Source organism: Panthera tigris, chromosome D4, assembly GCF_018350195.1.
Source record: "Panthera tigris isolate Pti1 chromosome D4, P.tigris_Pti1_mat1.1, whole genome shotgun sequence".
In the NCBI taxonomy this organism is placed as follows: Eukaryota; Metazoa; Chordata; class Mammalia; order Carnivora; family Felidae; genus Panthera; species Panthera tigris.
The window spans coordinates 90,001,497-90,019,465 of NC_056672.1; the positions used below are offsets into that span (position 1 = coordinate 90,001,497).

At 62.4% G+C, this 17,969-nt stretch overlaps 1 protein-coding gene across 2 annotated transcripts in view; it reads right to left on the reverse strand.

Moving 5' to 3' along the window:
• The window catches only part of RALGDS (ral guanine nucleotide dissociation stimulator), a 45,702-nt gene that overhangs the window by 27,561 nt on the left and 172 nt on the right, over positions 1-17,969 (reverse strand). Inside the window, exon 1 of one of the 2 annotated variants that reach the window (XM_042963729.1) lies at positions 3,931-4,387. The exons of the other annotated variant lie outside the window; for it this stretch is intronic. Coding sequence (XP_042819663.1) covers positions 3,931-4,041 — 111 coding nt within the window. The 5' untranslated portion in view covers positions 4,042-4,387. Of the gene's footprint in view, positions 1-3,930; positions 4,388-17,969 lie in introns of those variants that run through there. 2 annotated transcript variants of the gene reach the window in all.

A 17,969-nucleotide genomic window follows, 5' to 3' on the forward strand; every position in this document is an offset into this window, starting at 1 on the left:
CCACGGCAGTGGGCGGCTGGGAAACCAAGTCATACTGTGCACATGGGGCTCATGGCAGCCCAGTGACCTTGGGTGGGTAAAGACCAAGGTTATAACCCCTGCCCTTGGAGGGTCTGCTGGGAGAAACAGAGCACTGTAGAAAGCGGGGGGGGGGGGGGGGGGGTTGTTAGAATCGGGGCCCTCCTTTCATCCCGCTCACAGCTCACCCCACCTCCTGCAGTCCCAGCTTCCCAACCTTTCCCTGGGGAGTGCACCTGCCCTTCCCCGGGGGTCACAAGCAGCTCCGAGAACAACCGTATGCTGTTCAGACCTTTCCACCGCCAGGATGCTCCCCGCAGAGGAAGCTTACAAGACAGGCAGAGAACTGGCAGTCAGGGGCTGGAGGCAGGCCACATCGGCCCACACGTGTGTTTTGTTTGGCTTGCAAAGTATTTTTACATTTTTGAGCCAACAGTAAAAGGTCAGGTGATTTCATATGAAAATCCGCAGTTCTGGCTTCTCCCGTAACTTCAGACAATCTGGCCGCATGGGGTCTGTGTTCCTGGGCAACCGGAGGCTGGGTGGGGGCTGGCGGGCAGCTGTCCCCTTTGGGCAGGCCCTGTGCTTGTAGGTTTGCCACAGATCCCACCGGGCCTTCCATCGCTCCCTGGCTTGGAGAACCCCTGGACAGCCAGCCGCCCCCAGATGAAGGGAGAGGGGTCCAGAGGCCAAATCTCTGGGGCACTTTTTCCTTCCGCTGGTCTTGACCCTTCAAAAGTGCCCCCGCTGCCCTCGGGGCAAGCCAGGCTCACACAGGACCACTACGGTCCCCGGCGCCTCAAGCCATCCCCTGCCGGCCGCCTGGCCCTGCTTCCTACCCACTGCCCACCCCTTGCCCTCCCTGTACACAGAAGGGGATTCATCAGTGCTGCTCCGGTGGTCGTTCAAATCGAGACCCGGCCCTGCCTCTGCACAGGGTCTCGGGGAACGGGGTTGGGGCCTAGCTGCTGCTCTGGGGAGGTCTCGGCGCGAGAATTGGGCTCCAGGCCACGTCCAGGCGGCCACGCAGGCCTTGCCCGTCACCGCCTCCAACGTGGGCTCAGCCAAGGCCACAGAGGGCGCTGGTGGCCTAGTGAGAAATAGCAGCCAGGTACCCAGACTTGGGCCGGCCCTCAGTGGAAAAGGACCTTTCACCTCTTTCTGAGCAGGTGACCACCTGTGTTTTGCGGTCTATATTTAGAGCCTGAGGAGGACACGAAGAGGGTGTAGCCTGGCCAGGCTCCTGGGTCATTTCCCGACATCAACGTCACCATTCCTGGCCTGCCTGGCTCCCAGGTCGGCCCTCTGTGGGCGGGTGAGCACGCACCTTGGCAGGAGGTGACACACCTTGGCAGGAGGTGATGCACCTGGGCTAAGAGTGTAGGCTTAGCCCCACCTCCTCCGTCACTGGGTTCCTGGGAACCTCCAGGGGCCTCCTCCTCGTCCTCCAAGTCCTCCTCCTCCTCCTCAGGGGGAGGGGGGTTTCCCACAGGCTGGAGGCCGAGCTCCGGGTTGGTCAGGAGGCGGAAAATGAAGCATCCAAACCTCCCGGAGACCATCCTGGGCGGAGGGGTGTGATATCACTGTCACCCCCAATCTCTGACCTCACAGGGCGTTACTGTCCCGGGGCAACTAGAACAAAATACATCATCGCCTGGAGCCACGGAAACGGCCCAGGAGGGGCAGGCCGAGGGTTCCAGACCAGCCTGGAGCTTGCTGTGGGGCCTCCCCGGCCTCCCCAGGAAGTGGGCTCTCGCCGCCCCTGACACTGACTCCCAGGGTGTCGGGGGGAGGGGGGGGTCACTCAGAGGAGCACAGGGCAGCCGGCTCACCCTGATAAACAGCACCCACACCGGTGGGAGCCAGGGGCCACTCTGATAACGGTCCCCCACTCCTGGAGAGTTTGGGGCCCACCACCCCAGGGGTCGCTGACTCCTGACACCTCTGAAGGCCACCCAGCCACCCTGCGACGGCTGGAGGTGAAGGGAGGAAGGAGGAAGAGGCAGAAAGAGACACAAGTAGATGGAAATGCACACGGAGACCGCAGGGGAGACCGAAACACAGAGAATCACGGAGAGGGGAGCCCTGGGAAAGGAAACGGAGTCGGAGGCCGGGTCCTGACCCTCGCAGAGCCCGCACACACACGGCCGAGGGGGAGCCCCGTAGGTCTGGGAGACTCTCTCTTGAGATCTGGAGCCTAGAGTTGTGCTTGTCCCTGCTCTGCACCTTCCCGGCCTCAGTTTCTCCATCAGTAGGATGGGGTGATAAAAATAACGCCACCACCGGGCTCTCAGGAGAGCGGATGATAAAACAATGCCCAGGAGCCCTTGGTAATCTGAGAAGCACGACAGGAACAGGAGACGCTGGACGCCACAGCTCCCCGGCAGCGGCCGCCCAGGCAGGGGGCGGGACAGGCCGGCCCGGGGCGGGGGGGGCGCACACGGCCACTGCCGAGTGCGCCCCCTCCTCTCAGACACGGATGGCGACGCCCGCTGGCTTCCGGCCAGACTCCTTCAACCAGTTCTGAGGGAGGGGCGGCGGGCCCTGGCCGTGACCCACCCGGCCTCCCGGCAGTGGCCCCGGTTGCCCCAGAGACTCACCTCGGTGGCTGGTGCTGGCACAGATGCTGGCCAAGGTGCGGGGCTTTGGAGCGTGGCGCGGCGGGCGATGGCCCAGCGCCTGGCAGTCACCACAGAGACACAGGCAAAGAACACCCAGCCCTTCCGCACCCTGGGCGCAGCGGGCCTGGCTTCCCGGGCCATGGCGGCACGGGAGCCAGGCAGGGGCTGGGCTCCCAAGGAGGCCCTCTGCCAGTCTGCCTGGATGCCTGGCTGCCCCGGTGGAGTCCAGCACCCGAGTGCCTAGGCCTGGTGTCACCTGCGTGGCTGTCATACCTGCTCCCATGATGGGCAGGGCCAGGAATTCCCGCTTGTCCCAGGCCATGGGCCAGCCAAGGCTGTGTGAGCAGCTCCAGCCAAATCGGCCCCTCCTGGCTGGGCCCCGCCGTCCCCTCCAAAAACCACCCCAAGGCCCTATCCCCATTCCCCAGAGTTACAACAGTGGCAGGTATAAGTCACCGAGATCAAAACAGGGATCAGCCAGCGGGGCCACCAGGCAGGTGTGAGCCTGGCCAGGCGGCGTTGGAGGGAGCACAGGACATCCTCACTTACTCAAAGCCACCGCCTCATTCCTGAAGCTTCCCTGCACCCTGCCCTCAAGCTCCTCGGCTGTGGCCCCCAGATACAAGACTTCACTTTAATGTTTATTTATTTTTGAGAGAGAAAAAGAGAGACAGCGTGAGGGGGGTGGGGGCAGAGAGAGAGGGAGACAGAATCCGAAATAGGCTCCAAGCTGTCAGCACAGAGCCCGACGCGCCGGGGCTCGAACTCAGGAACCACGAGATCATGACCTGAACCGAAGTCAGTCGCTCAACCAACTGAACCACCCAGGCGCTCCCTACAAGACTTCATTTTAAACTGCAAGACGAACCGAGGGTTGACAAGTATTTACTTTGCCAAGTAGCGTAGAAAAAAAAAAAATACCATCGTTCCAAAAAAGATGCCACCAAAAATAACTAGGAGACACCATCAGAAAAGAGGGCAGTTGTTAAACGAGTGCATTTGGCTTTAAGAAAAGCACACAACCCTGTGCCCACTTTTCTCATTTTGCTGCAAACCAGACGTCGGAAAGCACTGAACGAGTCCAATACACCCATTTGACGAATGGGAAAACCGAGGCCCGGGGGGAGCAGGGGCTTGCCCGAAATCTCACAGGGAGAATTCAGGACTTGTGTCTGTCTGAAGCTCTGCAGAGTCCACAGATGCTCCTTCCATCAGTGCTCAGAGCCCAGATCCCCAAACCCAGAGGTCCCAGGGCAAAGAGAGAGGTTGAGAGGCGGTGCTGCTTCCTTACCCTGCAGGCCCCTGGCCGGATGGACGTCCTGCCCCTGGCTGCAAGGGGGCTGACAGGGGCTGGGAGCAGAGAGGGCGGCGCAGGGGCTCTGGAGCCGGTCTGCACGCACATCGGGTCCCTTGGCTGTGGTGGGGTGGCGGGGGCCCAGTATGCTGCCCTGACACAGAGCCACACCAGCACTCACTCTGCCTGAGTTTCACATCCTCTTCCGGTGGTTTTGTGGGGCGCAGGGGACCCGGCTGAGCAGGCTGCTCGAAGCCCAGGGGCTGAGACCTGGTTCCTGTCCCCGCCTAGCACTGCCTCCCTATGGGACCTGCATGTTCCTCTTCCCTTTGAGCCTCAGTTTCCTGATCTGTCATGGATGTGGGGGTGGGAGGGGCAGACACAGAGGTTTTCACACTTGAACCCTCCCAACCCCTGCCCCCCTTGCACCTCTTGGCCTCGAATTCTCATTGCTGGGCTCCAGAGGAAAATTTCTTTCAGGCGCAAAAGAATCCCTGTGAGCACAAGTTAGGAATCCGTTGGGCCGCCTGGGTGGCTCAGTCGTTAACGTGTCCCGCTTCGGCTCGGGTCATGATCTCACGGTTGGTGAGTATGAGCCTCACGTCGGGCTCCGTGCTGACAGCTCAGAGCCTGGAGCCTGCTTCCGATTCTGTGTCTCCCCTCTTCTCTCTGCCCCTCCCCTGCTTGCGCTCTGTCTCTCTCTCTCAAAAATAATAAACATTAAAAAAAAATAGGAATCCCTGGGGAGGTGGGCATCCAGGGGTGGGGGGCTGGGCGGGCATCGGAGAAACAGAGCTGGAAGTCCCAGGTGGAACCTGCCTCCCGTGCCACCCTCGTGCCCACCGTGACCTTTGAGAAACGGCACAGGCGACGGGGCTCTGAATCAGCCAGCGCTGAGACCCTGGGCCAGTGACTTAGCGTCACTTACTGCCTCAGTTTCCTCATCTGAGGATTTGGCAAGACCTCAGCAGGGGCCTGCTGGTGGCCGGCACCCAAGGTATGTGCATTCTGATCCTCTCCCACAGTCGTAAGCCTGCTCCCGTGCCGGGCTCGTAATAAACACCCAAGGGATGTTGGCGGGTGCTGTTGCCTGGCTCCCATCTCTGAGGGCCAGCTCCAAATGGCAATCTGGGGTCTGTCCGGTGCTAGCATGGGCCCCGGAACTGGATCCCAGTGGGTGACCCAGGAACGTCTGCTGTCTACAAGCAGCAAAGAGGCCCGGAGCGCTGGTGGAGGCGCCAGGCCCCCCGGGAGTCAGTAGAGCTCCAGGGGGCAGACAGCCCTGGGGTGCGCAGGCTGTTCAGAACCTCGGCCACTCAGCCCCCCGTGCTGCCTGGCTGTGGGACCTCGGGCGTTGCCTGATGCAGCCTGGCTGTCCTCCATGCATCCCGGCGAGCTCTCCTGAGCCTTTGGGGGCCTTAGCTGAACTGAGGGGGTGGGGAGTGCCTTTCCCGAGACCTGGCCTCCTCATCCCGGTGCTGTGGAAGGAGTCAGTGGAAGGGAAAGTGCTTCCGACTGGGCGAACGTGTTTGGGGGCGGGGGAGAGCTTCAAGAGACCCTTGGAGGAAGTGGGGGTGGGTGGTGGGAACCACGGGGGTACAGGCTGCCCCTTAGGTGCATCTGTGTGTCAATGCCTCTGATTCCAGGAGCATTTACCGAGCCCTTCCCAGGTACCAGGCCCCTTGCAAGGCACCACGTCTCCCTTCCGTAGTTCCTCAGTGTCACGCAAGGGTCCCCGTGATCTTCTCCAGCGACCCCCCCCCTGGACATCTTGGGCTACTGCCTTTGGAGCCAGGCCGCCAGGACAGGGCTCACCGGGAAGGCCCAGGCTGGGGAGACCAGCTGCAGGCAAGAAAAAAACGGGAGCCCCGGGAAGGCGGGGCAGGGGAGGGGAGGGGCAGGGCGCATCCACCCCTCCTCCCACCCGGGAGGGGGAGAGCAGAGGCGCCTTTGTTCCCTGCCAGTCTGGTGTCACCACATGGTGCGCCATATCACTGTCACCGCCTGGAACGAAAGACCGGCTGCGGAGGGCCAGGGCTCTGGGGGCTGGGGACAGTTAGGGGCACTTCACCTGCACCCCCACGCCTTTGCCACCTTCGGGGGCTGGGCCTCCTGGGGACTGAGGCGCACGCACACAAGCATTTCCTATGCACGCCCACTGTGCACGGAGCTCTGCGTGAACTCGGCCCCCGGGGACACTCACGCCAGCCCTGAGATGCTTCGCCCAGGACCCGAGGTCACGTGACCTGCCAACAGTCCTGTGCTCTGCCCACCACACCAGATGGCTCTGGGTTGACGCACCTGGCCGGCCACACACAAGCCCAGACGCAGCAAAACCCCACTCCCGAGCACACATGCGTGCACAGACGCGCCAAAGCTCCCCGCCACCCAGACCTAAGCCCTTTGGCAGGGGAGGGACTCCTGGGTGGGCCCCTGCTACATCCCACATCTGGGGGGGTTCCTCTCACGCTTTGCGGGCTCCTGGGGGGCGGGCCCTGGTGGGTGCAAAGCACATTGTTTATAAACATGTGTGGCTGTCGCTAGGAGCTGTGACTCAGAGCCCGAGCGAGCCGTGACTCTTCTCGAAGCTGTTTACTCGGCACAACATCCTGTCCAGGAAGCAGATAGGAGAGGCCTGGCTGGCTTTGGCTCCTCCTTCGGCAGCCTCCTGACCCGACTCGGGGTCCTGCTGGGGGCGCGGGACAGCCCAGTTCCCCTCCCCCTCATCTCCGGGAACCTGCAGCCCCACCATCACACGGTCACTGCCAAATTGCTAGGTCAGAGCCATTGCCAGACTGCTAGGTCAGGTGACGCTGCAGCCTTGCGTGTGAGGGCCCAGCCTTCGGAGCCAGGAACGGGGCTCAGAACCAGGGTGCATCTCCTCTGGCTTCCCCTCCCTCTTCAGCTCTGAGAGAGGCCCCTGGCCCGGGACACTGCAAACGCTGCCGCCCTGCAGCCAAAGGCAAAAGCTTGCCTGCACTTAGAAGCCTTGGAGGCCGGAGCGGCTTCTGATGCCTCCTGGGCACCCAGGGCCCAGCCCGGCTCCGCCTTTGTCCCTCCTCACTCCTCTCTGGGGACAAAGGACTTTTCCACGCAGCATCTGTGAAACAGAAGCAGCCGCAGTGATCATCTCTGCCGTAAAACTAAGATCAAGGCCCAGAGAGGGCAAACAACTTGCCCAAGGATGCACAGTGGGTCACTACCAAGGCCACGTACATACCCTGGCCTGTCTGGCCCCCAAGGCAGCTCAATCGCCTCCACTCTGGGCCGGGTCAAAGACCACACGTGGGGCCGCCGGGTCCCTGTCAGCAGGTGGGTGGTCTGTTCCCTGTATGAGGCCCAGCTCGGGATCCTGACTTCAATTTCCCCCGCCCCTCTGCCCCCCAGCCCAGTGTATAAGCTGGACTCAATGACCCGCCGCCCTAGATGTTTCTACCATTCACTGATGCGCCGCTGTGGATATGACATGTCCCCATATGTGAAGCAGATTTACAGGTGGGCTCGGGGACAGAAGCTTGGAGACCCATCAGATTCAAAGTCACACGGCAGTCTGGCTTTGAGGCTGATACTATTCTCCTGGTGCCCTTCTGTGAGCAGAGGACCCCCCTCCTTTATAGAAAGGCTGAGAAGGGCCAGAGGAAGGCCGTGGACGCAAATGGGGCAGCCCTTTCCTCTGCTCCAGGCTGGGGAGACCTGGGGACCCCCTGCCACGGTGGGGCAGAGCTGGGAGGCAGAAAGGCGAGGAGGGGCTCGTTACTTTGGCAGCCGAGGCTCAGCCCCGCCCCACGCAGAACAGTAACCGGCGGTAGGGAGGTAGGTCGGTGGACCTCTCCAGCTGCTGACTCACCCGCCCAGGACTCCCCTGTGCTGGCTGCCTGCCTGCCTGCCGGCCCTTTATACCGGCCCACTGAGTCACCCAGGTTGCCGAGAAGCTGAGGATCCGAGAATCCGGGCCCTGCCCCAGCTGCTGCTGCTGGCTTCGTGCCTGGCAGGCTCCAGCCCCGCCAAGGGGACCACAAGACCCCCTCTCACGGCAGCCGAGACCCCTCTGGGCCTGCTCCTTGTGCCCGTCTTGCCAACGAGCCCAACGTCTAACTTTAAGGATCAGAGTGGCAGCTACGAGCTGGGGGCCCTGGGTAGACGGAATCCAGGTTCAAACCCGCAGCCTGTCACTTGCTGAGACTTGTCCGGCCCTACACAAGGAGACGGCTTCTGTCTCCAACGGATGGGGGCACTTGGGAAGAGGGCCTGGCATAGGCCCCATGGTCAAAAAAACATTACCCCAAGGTGGCCCGGGACGTGCCAAGTCAGGGACAACTGATACTTCATAAGATGCCACAGAAAGTCCTCCTAGCAGAGTCCAGCTGCCGTAAAAATCTCCAAACAAGTTCACTCCACCCCACGTCCCCGAGGACCAGCAGTAGTTTCGAGGACATCATTGCAGACCCGCCCTGGGGAGTCTACAGGGCACCTGCCAGGGAGGGACCAGGCCATGTGCAAGTGCCCAAAACACACGAGGGAACCAAACGGGTCAAAGTCACCTTCTGGTCGGGGGTACGAGAAGTAAACTACGGCGTTGGGGGGGGTGGGTGTGCTGGAGAAGCAAAACCAGAAGAGGGTTAAGAGGGGTGGAGCGTCGCCGCAGCCTTCGATAGGGTGGGGGAGCCAGGAAGTACCCTGTGGGGGAAGACTCACAGAACAATTCATCCACTGTGGGGTGGCTTCATACCCCCTCTCCCACCCGGCCCCCGGGCTCCCAGCTCTTCATACCCAAGTGCCCAGAAGGACGCCTGGGCCGTGGTGCTTTCTCGTAACTGCCAACAGGTAGGTGGGTGGCCATGCCACTCACGTATGCACACGCCACCCCTGGGCGTCCCACGTGTTTTCAGCCCTTCCCTCTTTTTAACACTGGAAGGGGCGTAAGCCCTGGGAAGGGCAGGGACTCTGTTCCCCCTGACGTACCGATGCCTAGGGCAGCTCCAGGCGCACGGTGGGCTCTCAACAAACGCCTGGATGGTCCACCCAGTCTCTCCGGTCTCAAGTTCCTGGACTCGAAAAATCTTCAGGGTTCGGGGCCAGAGGGTTCCTCGTGGGGAGACCGCCAGAAAAGCTTCCTGGGGGAGCCAGCAGAGCTGGAGAGGAGCCCGAGGGATGTCAAAGAGCACAGGAAGGGCAAGGCCCTCTCTGCCAGCCTGCCATGACAGCGCCTTCCGGAGAGCGAGGCTGGAGGCGAGCCAGGCTTTCTGGGAAGCAGGAGCCAGGAGGTTCCCAGAAGCCAGCCTGCCGTGGGGTGTCAGGGCGGGGAGGCAGGCAGTCGGCTCAGCTCTGGTTCAACCTGGGTTTTTTTTCTCCTTCCGCAATTCCTGGGGAATGGGTCTCCGCTGATCGGGTAAGTAGAGGTTTGGCCTGCGCTAAGGAGCCTCTCCCTGAAGGACAGGCGGGGCTTGCTAAAGGTTGGGTGGGTGGGGGGAGCGGAGCCCACAGTCAAGCCGCTGTGCCCGGCAGGGCCTGGTCACTTGGGGCTTCAGGGCCAGGGGAGTTGGGACAAACGGGCCGTTGTGGTGAGGAGGGTGCCCGCCGTGCCAGGGACACTGTGTGCCCGGTGCCGCCACCCGCCTGCTGTCTGCATGCGGGGGCCCAGGGCCTGGGAAGCAGGGCTACCCTTTCAGAGGGGGGGGCCCCCTGAGCTGCCCTAGCCTCTGGAAGGGACCCGGGGCTCCAGCTGGCTGCCGGGAGGTGGGGGGGGGCTGGTGCCTTTCCCACAGTCTTTCGGCAAGGAAGTTTCCCCAGGTGTGGAGGGGACAGGAGAGGATGGGGGCAATGCCTTGGGTTCCCAGGGCCTTGGGGCTGACAGCTTCGGAGACACAGCCTGTGTCCCAGCCTCCTCCTGCCACCCACGGTCCCTCTGCCAGTCCCAGGACTTGGCTCCTTCCTTGGTTTCTCCTCCTTGGCGAGGTTCCAGGGCCTCTCCTCCCTGCCTCCACCTGCTCATACATGGGATATGTGCTGAGCTCTGCAAGGCACCGGGTGGACCCCCCCTGCCGGGCACCCGCCAAGAGCGGTGCAGATCTCCGGCCGCCAGCAGGCAACAGAGCGGCTCTGTGCGCCGGGCACAGGGCTGAGTACTTTAAAGCCACCCAGCCTTGTAAGCTTTTGTACATTTATTAACCCCTTTCACAGATGAGGCACGTGGGGCGCCTGGTGGCTCAGTCGGTTAAGCGTCCGACTCTTGATTTCAGCTCAGGTCATGGTCTCAAAGTTGGTGAGACCGAGCCCTGTATCGGGCTCTGTGCTGGCAGCACCGAGCCTGCTTGGGATTCTCTCCCCTGTTCCTCTCTGTCTCTCAAAATAAACTTAAAGAAACAAACAAACAAAAACCGTGAGAAACCGACACTGAGAAGTTGAGGGGGTAGGAACACTCGGGGTTCCTTGTGGTCAAGACCCGGGGGGGCTGGCGCCTTGAAAATGCAAGATGCAAACACACGTGCGCGCGCGGATGCACAAACACACGCGTGAACTCGTGCCGCACACGCACCCCGTAACCAGCCGTGTTTCCACACGAGCCCCCTCACACACGTGCTCACTCAGCCACCGCTGGGATGGTCGTGCACACCGGGGGCACACGACGAGGCACGTGGATACAGATGCACTCAAATGTGCCGGCACCCAAAGGCATGGGGCTCCTCCCAAGTCACGTGCACCCACGCTCCCATGCGCAGGTGCAGGACCGCACGGTCAACCCCAGAAGCCCCGGAGGTACCTCCAGCACCCCCCCCCCCCCCCCCGCGCATCTGCCAGACAGTGACGGCCACCGGCGTCACCGGCGTCCCAGACCCTGAGCGTGCGCCCTCGGGGCCCACCCCGCGCCTGCTTCTGGCTTGGGGAGAAGGGAAGGAGCCCCGTGTGCTGCACAAGGGTCTCCCGGCCCCATGTGGCTGTGAAGAAGATTCCTTGACATAGTGGAGAACCACTGTCCCCTGCTGCAGGGAGGGGGGCAGGCGGGGGCAGCTCAGCCTGTCCACACGGGGCACTGCCTGCCTACCTTTCTGCTCCCCTGTCTCGGGAGCCCACAGCTGTCACCTCTCGGGCCGCCCAGGGCCTCAGGCCAGGCGGACTGCCTCACCCTTTTCAACCCTATCAACTAGAGGGCCAAAGGGCACCCCCGGGCAACTTCCTGGTCAGCACACCCCGCGGGGGGGGGGGGGGCGGGGACCTAGAACTCTGGCCTCAGGGAGGAAGGCGATCCAGGTGGGGCTCACCCTCTGGCCTGGGCAATCTACTCAACTTCTCTGGCCCCCACGCCATCTGCCTTCCTTGGAAGAGACCTTTCCTGTCACCTGCGGAGGGCTTACTGGTGCCAGTACCTGCTTCCCCAGGCACATTCACACACCTTGACATCCACAGGTGAGGCAGCCAAGGCACAGAGGAGTCAAGGAAAGTACCTGCCGGGGGGTCCAGCAAGCCCCAGCCAGGGCTCCCACCCGGCCTTCCCAGACTTCTCTCTCCCCGTTGACCTCCAGACAGACTTGACCTCGCGTGCTGAGAGCAGCGGACAGAGATAACCAGGGCTGGGCTCCTTATGCTCCCGCCTCGGCCCAGCCGCAGTGGCTGCGGCAAGAATCAGGCAGAGAGATTCAGTTCGGGTGGCGGCAGCCCCCAGGGCCCGCACACTCCGGTCCTCCCCACACACGCTCCCCCGCCCAGTTTTGAGCCGCACGGTTACAGGGAAAGGAGCTCCTGGAAGGAAGGCCTGCGCCCGCTCGCCCAGATCTCAAGAAGGGAGGGGAGGGGGGGGCGGGGCAGGTTTCTGGACTCAGCCCCTCACTGGCCCGGGCCACGCCCTCCCTACCCCAGCGCGGACCCACAGGGCAGGTGGGCACACTTGGAACCTCAGGCGGGGTCTTCCCCAAGGGAGCCCACTCCGGATCCCAACCTAGAAAAGGGGGGGAGAACCCGAGGTGGAGCGCGCCCGCCTCAATCGTGGGGGCGGGGCAGCGCTCCGGCCTCTGGGCTCCCGCCACCTTGCGGCCCCTGCCCCTCCTCCCCCGGCAGCCCGCGGGGCTGGGGCTCACCTCGTCCGCCCGCACGCTCGGCGGGACCACCAGCATGAACGCGGGCAGGGGCCGCACCCCGCCTGGGGCCGAGGGCTGGAGCGCGCCGCCCGCGGTCGCCGGGCGCCCGGCTCGCAGCGTCCCGCCCCGCTCCGGGCACCGTCGTCGCCACCCGGGCCCGGGCCATTGTCTGCGCCGCCCTCGCCCCGCCCCCTCCTCCCGCCGCGCACGAGTGAGGGGCGGCGGGGCACAGCCGGCAGAGGCGCGGGAGCCACGGGAGCCGCCGCCCCCGCCCCCGCCCCCGCGCCGAACGTGCGTGCCCGGCACTGGGCAGAGGAGGCCACCACGCCTCCTCCCAACGCCAGAGGTGGGCACGCCCCCTCCCCTTTGGGAGGCCAGGGAGGCTCAGAGGGTGGGATTATAGTCGAAGGTCACAGAATGAGTTGAATGGTCAAGGTCAGACTGGAATCCAGGCTCCCTGAGGGCACCCGGGACCCCTCACCAACGAGACCACCCATCATCGCCCTCCCCAGGGGGCACCTGGGCTTCACGATCTTCCCGGCTCCAAAATCTACGACCCACCCCAGGGCAGTCTGGCCCTCCGAGGCCCTCTCTCCTCCATCCCAAGGCATGGCAGGGGCTCCGGGGCTTTGCACCCTCCCAGCAGGACACAGCCCCGGCCAGTGCGCTCACTGATAGGTACAGGGTCAGCACCCACGAGGGAAAGCAGCCCCTAACAGCCCGCAGGGCCAGACTTCCTTCCATTCCCATATCTTGCTCACAGCTGGAGGAAAAGCAAGGGGTTTGGTGCCCATTCTAGGACATTCAGTAACAAGCATTATGCTGGGATATAGACACAGGTTCCATCTCCAAAGCCAATGGCCTTAACCGTGAGGCCGCCTGCCTCCCCCCAGCACCCTGATGGAATCAGGCCAGCGGATGAGCAAGCCCAGAGGCCCCTCACTGCCCCACCCCCAAAGCCCCAGTAGGTGACATGATTTACAGGGTAGTGTTCGTGCACTGAATGGTGAACACACAGGCACAGGGGAAGAAGGGGCCACAGATGGGGAAACTGAGGCTGGTGAGATGGGACCTGCCAAGGTCACAAAGCTAGTCTCAGCTGGCTCAGACCAGAACCACAGCTCCCTATTCCAGGGGCTCTACCCACCCCACCCTCCCAGCCACACCTCCCTGCCGCTGCACCACCCTGTCCCCAGGCCCAGGTCACTCGTGGCTGCAGTGGGTACAAAGTACAGGGCACCAAGCCCAGCTCCCCTTACTCTGGCTGGCGCCTGGCCCCATCTACGGTGCTCTCTGACCCTACATTTTCTGACGTTGTGCCACCATCAACTGTCACTCAGGTATCCAGGAAATAGCCTCTGTTGCTAGGGGACCGGCCTGATACAGGGTGGAGCTACGGGGAGGGAGGAACAGACCAGGGTTTCCCTCTGGAAGGATCCAGGGTGGGGGCTGCTGGGCGGGGGCGGGGTGGACCAGACTCCACTGCTAGCGTCTACACACAGGCCATCGGAAAGCCCCAGCCCTGAGCCTTCCTGCAGGCAAGTATTTTGGGGGCCTGTAGTTGCCAAGCAACCCCTCTAGGTTACCATGGGAACTCTCCCTCCTTCTGGGGCTTGTCATTTTTAGGGGGATGCCCTCTCTTTTCCACCTCCTCACCCTGGCTTGGCCGCCCTGGAGGGAGATATCCAGGTTCCCTAAGCTCATTCCCCAGCCCCCACGGAGACACAGCCGGCAGTGACCCTAAGTGAAGAATCTGAGCATCAAACACCCAGAACTCCGAGAAAATGCAGAGCCCAGAGCCCAAGGCCTTCATTAGAGCGAGGGGAGGGGGCGTGGGGGCTGAGGAGGAGGAAGGGGCTCATTAACTCTGTTTATGTCTCCACTCCCACTGTTAACCATCACCTTGGGGCCTGCCCAGCCCAGACTTCGGAAGCTTATTGTAATTGCAAGGAATTTGGTCCCAGCACCTACGCCCAGCCCCTCCCGGGCGTGTCTGCACGCAGGGACACGTCCCCACCAGCCCTGCCACTACCTAGTCGGGGAGCCCGTTCACCTTCCAGTGCCTTAGTTTCCCCTGCTGTAAATGAAGATGGCAGTGGTACCTATCTTGTGGATATAATGAGACAGTGCAGGCCAAGGCCAGGGCCAGGGCGGCGGGGGGAGGGGGATGTGTGTGTGTGTGTGGGGGGGGGGGTGGCGCTATAGGCCACATCCATACCACCCGGCAGCAGTGTGGGACGCTCCGGGGGTTATTCCGCAGAGCACAGTCCAATGGCTGGTGTGCAGGTCCCCGGGGTCCCAATGCCTTCTCCCAGGATCTGCGGTCAGTCCTACACCCCTTTTCCTGTATTTCTTCTCTACGGTCTCATCCTCCCAGAGTGAAGCCCAGGCACAATGCTCAGAGGCCCTTGGGTAGGTACCTCTCGTAGAAATCAGCGAATGACCCACTGTCGAGGGCTGGCGACTTGAGCCTTGTGGGACCCAGAAGTGCCCAGGGGGCCACAGTAAGAAATGGCCTCTCTTCTGGGGCCAGGCCACCCTGGGCACTTTGCTTCATTTCACTGATGCCCCTAGGAGCCTACTCGCCCGTGGGGAGTCCAGGGCCCCTGTTCCTCAGCCCCAGATGGCCCTCTCCAGTTTGTATGAGGACCGGGCAGAACCCCAGCAGGTGAGCAGTGGGGGGACCCTTTGGGAAGGGTCTCTGGGGACAGGGACCCCTCAATCTCAACAGCCTACCCATCCAGACGGCTGCCTTCTACGTGCTCCTCAGACACAGCCGCCCTGCCCTTCGGTAACGGTAACGGGGGGAGCTGCCCAGAAACCACAGAGCGTAATCATAGCTGCAGGGCCCTTGAAAAATGGCTGAGAAGGGCCGGCTCAACTTGCAGGTGTAGGAGGAAACGCAGACTCTTGACCTCGGAAGGCCTGTTCCTGCTAGGTTCCCTGGCCTCCTGTCCAAGGTGTCACCGGCTCACCATCCCGTGGCCCCACCTTGTTTGATTTTGATGGCACGTGTCACCCCTGAAATGACGGTGCTTCTGGTGTTTACAGTTGAGTGTTGTCTCCTCGCAACTGAGAGGTGAGATCTTTGCTCTAGCGCCACTCCAAGCCTCCGAGCCCTGCGAGGGCGGCAGTAAGGAGGTCACAGCGCCACCTGCTGTTGGTGACAGCACACCCTCAGGCTCCCCTCACACCCACAAACTGGGGGCAGAGTCCCCCAGACCTCCGCAGACACCAACTGTGCCCCCTATCCCCGTGGGCACCTGGGTACCTGACCTTCGGAGGGGGAGGGAGAACCACTCCAACGCCCCTTGTTGTGGGTTGAACTGTGTCCCCAAGAAGCTAGGCTGAAGTCCTGACCCAGCACCTGTGCGCAAACCTTACTTGGAAAGAGGGTCTTTGCCTATGTCATCAAGTTAAGACGAGGGCACGCTGGATCTGGGTGGGCCCTAATCAAACGACCGGTGTCCTTACACGAGCAGGGGATAACCGGACACAGACACACAGAGAAGGCCGTGTGAAATGGACGCAGAGTTCGGACCAATGCATCCCTGGGTCGAGGAACACTACAGCGTGCTGCACCCACCAGAAGCTGGAAGAGGTAGGAAGGATCCCCTCCTAGAGCTTTCAGACAGAGCACGGAACTGCCGACTCAAAGTCCTGCTGATTCTGGACTTCTGGCCTTCAGAACTGACAGAGAATACATTTCTGTTGTTTTGAGCCACCCAGCTTGTGCTCCTTTGTGACAGTGGCAACAAAAAATGAATATAACCCCTCCCCCAGGAGCATCTCCCACCGCTGCTCCCCTAGCCAAGTGCAGGCAAGCCAGTGTCCCAGGCAGAGCCCCAGGAACCTGATGGCAATGCAGGAGGCGACCTAGGCAGCGAGGACAGAGTGCATGTGAGCACACAGTAGACAGAGGCCCCAATTATCACCCTCATCTTCAGCCTCCCTGCCTTGAATCAATCCTGACCACAGGACACTTCCTTCTGGAATATCTCTCTGCCCACACCCGTTGCCCAGATGAATCTTGCCAAGAGCATGTGCAAGGTCGCAGTCTTGGAGGCAGACCCTGCCCCAGTCGAGCCTCAGCTGAGGCTGCAGCCCTGGCCTCCTGGGTGACCGTGGGGCTGAGGCTCCCAGCCGAGCCGAGCCGGGAGACTGGTACAGAAAGTGTGAGGCGGTCCAAGTAAGGTGAATGTGTCCCCCAGCACACACAACAGTCCATCCTCCAGGCTGGGGGCTGGGCCCGCCCTCCTCCCTCCCGAGCTCTCTCCGGCCACACTGGCTCCTCCTCAGCTCCTCTCCAGACAAACCCTCTGTGCAACTTTGCTCGTCCCCGCAGCACACTGCTTGCAGATGTGTGTGGGACTGGCTCCTCTTGTCCTTCTGGGTCCCAGCATCAGGGCCACCCTGGAGGCCTGTGAGACCCCCCCCCCCCCCACCCAGGGGCCCCTGGCCGCCCTCCTTCACCCTGCTTCATTTCCTGACAGTGTTTTGTCTTTCCTTTCACACGGATTCACTCTTGTGCCTTGACCCACCTCCCCCTCTGGGCTGTGAGCTCCTGGAGGGCTGGGACCTCACTGGACCTTTGCCTCTGGCCCCCGGGCCCAACACAGCCCCTGCTCAGGGTGAGAGGTACAGGGGCTGAATGCATCCAGAGAGAATCTCAGAGTCCCTACCTGCCTCTGAGTAGCTCACGCTGTGGACATGCAGACTAATAGTAAGAGGTACATGTTGGGTTGGGGGCAGGGGACGCCCAGCAAGACCCCTGAGCGTCCCTTCCCGCTCCAGAGGCTTCCCTGAGCACAGTGGACACAGCCTGCCCCCTGGTGGTCAGCACCGGCATGACAGCCCCAGGCAGGGAAACCAGAAAACAAAACACACACCTTTGTTTGGGTGTAGTCAAGGCAGCAGCCCTCCCTGGCCCTAGGGGGGCACAGGGGCAGGACCTGCGGGCTCCAGGGGCGATGTGAGGACTTCAGAAGCCTCCCTTGTCCCCCGTTCCACCTCTCCCGTCCCGGTGCCCCGTTCACTCCTAAGGCTTCCTCACCCCAGCCAGGGCACTGCCTTTGGAAGCCCTTCCTAATGAGGCCCCTGGGCTCTGACAAGGAGGGTCTTGACCTCAGTCCTCACACCAGGGTCCATGCTCGGCCACGTGCTGCCCATCCAGGTCCTCGGTCCTCCAAGCCCCCAGGCTGCCCTCCGCTCAGAAGGACCTTGAGGGAGGAGAAAGCATTTTCCCAGGACCAGGAGCCTCTTGGGGCAGGGGTGGAGGTCCAGGGCCAGCAGACAAGCCTGTGGGACCCTTGGGACATCACGTCTATGCAGCCCAATTTACACAGGAGGAAGCTGAAGCCTGTCCCGTAGCCCCCTCCCACTAGGGGGGTGTCTCCTTCTAGCTCCAGGCTGGTGGCGGACACAAGACCCCAAACCCTGACTTCTCCGGGTGCCCCGGGGAAGTGCCCAGCCCAGGCAGCCCCCTGGGTACCCTGGAGACCCCGCTGGCCATCAGGCTGGCACGTCTCCCCACCCCACGTATGAGCCCTGGTCATGCTGCCAGCGCACTGGGCGCCCCTGCCCCGTGGCAGAGCTGCCTCCAGTCCCCTTCTTCTTGCCCCCTTGTCACCTCCCCAGTGTCCACTCCTCCTCTGACTCCATCCCATGGTCCCCATGTGTGAAGTCAATGTGTGTATGTACCTGCGGGCTCGTCGGGATGTCGAGAGGAAAGGGCCCCACATGGTAAGGGGTGGACGGAGTCCCTCAGGATCTTAGGGGCTCTCATTTTCATTGGAAACCGTATGGGAGGGTGGAGCCGTGGCCCCGGAGCCGGGACCCTCCCTTCTCCTCTGGGCTCTGCTCACCTCACGGCTCCGGGCAAGTCCCCGCCTCTCCTGCTCTCAGTTTCCCAGTTGTACCAAGAGGGGTTGGACGCGGAACTGCGTAAGCGCGCGCTCAGCGTGG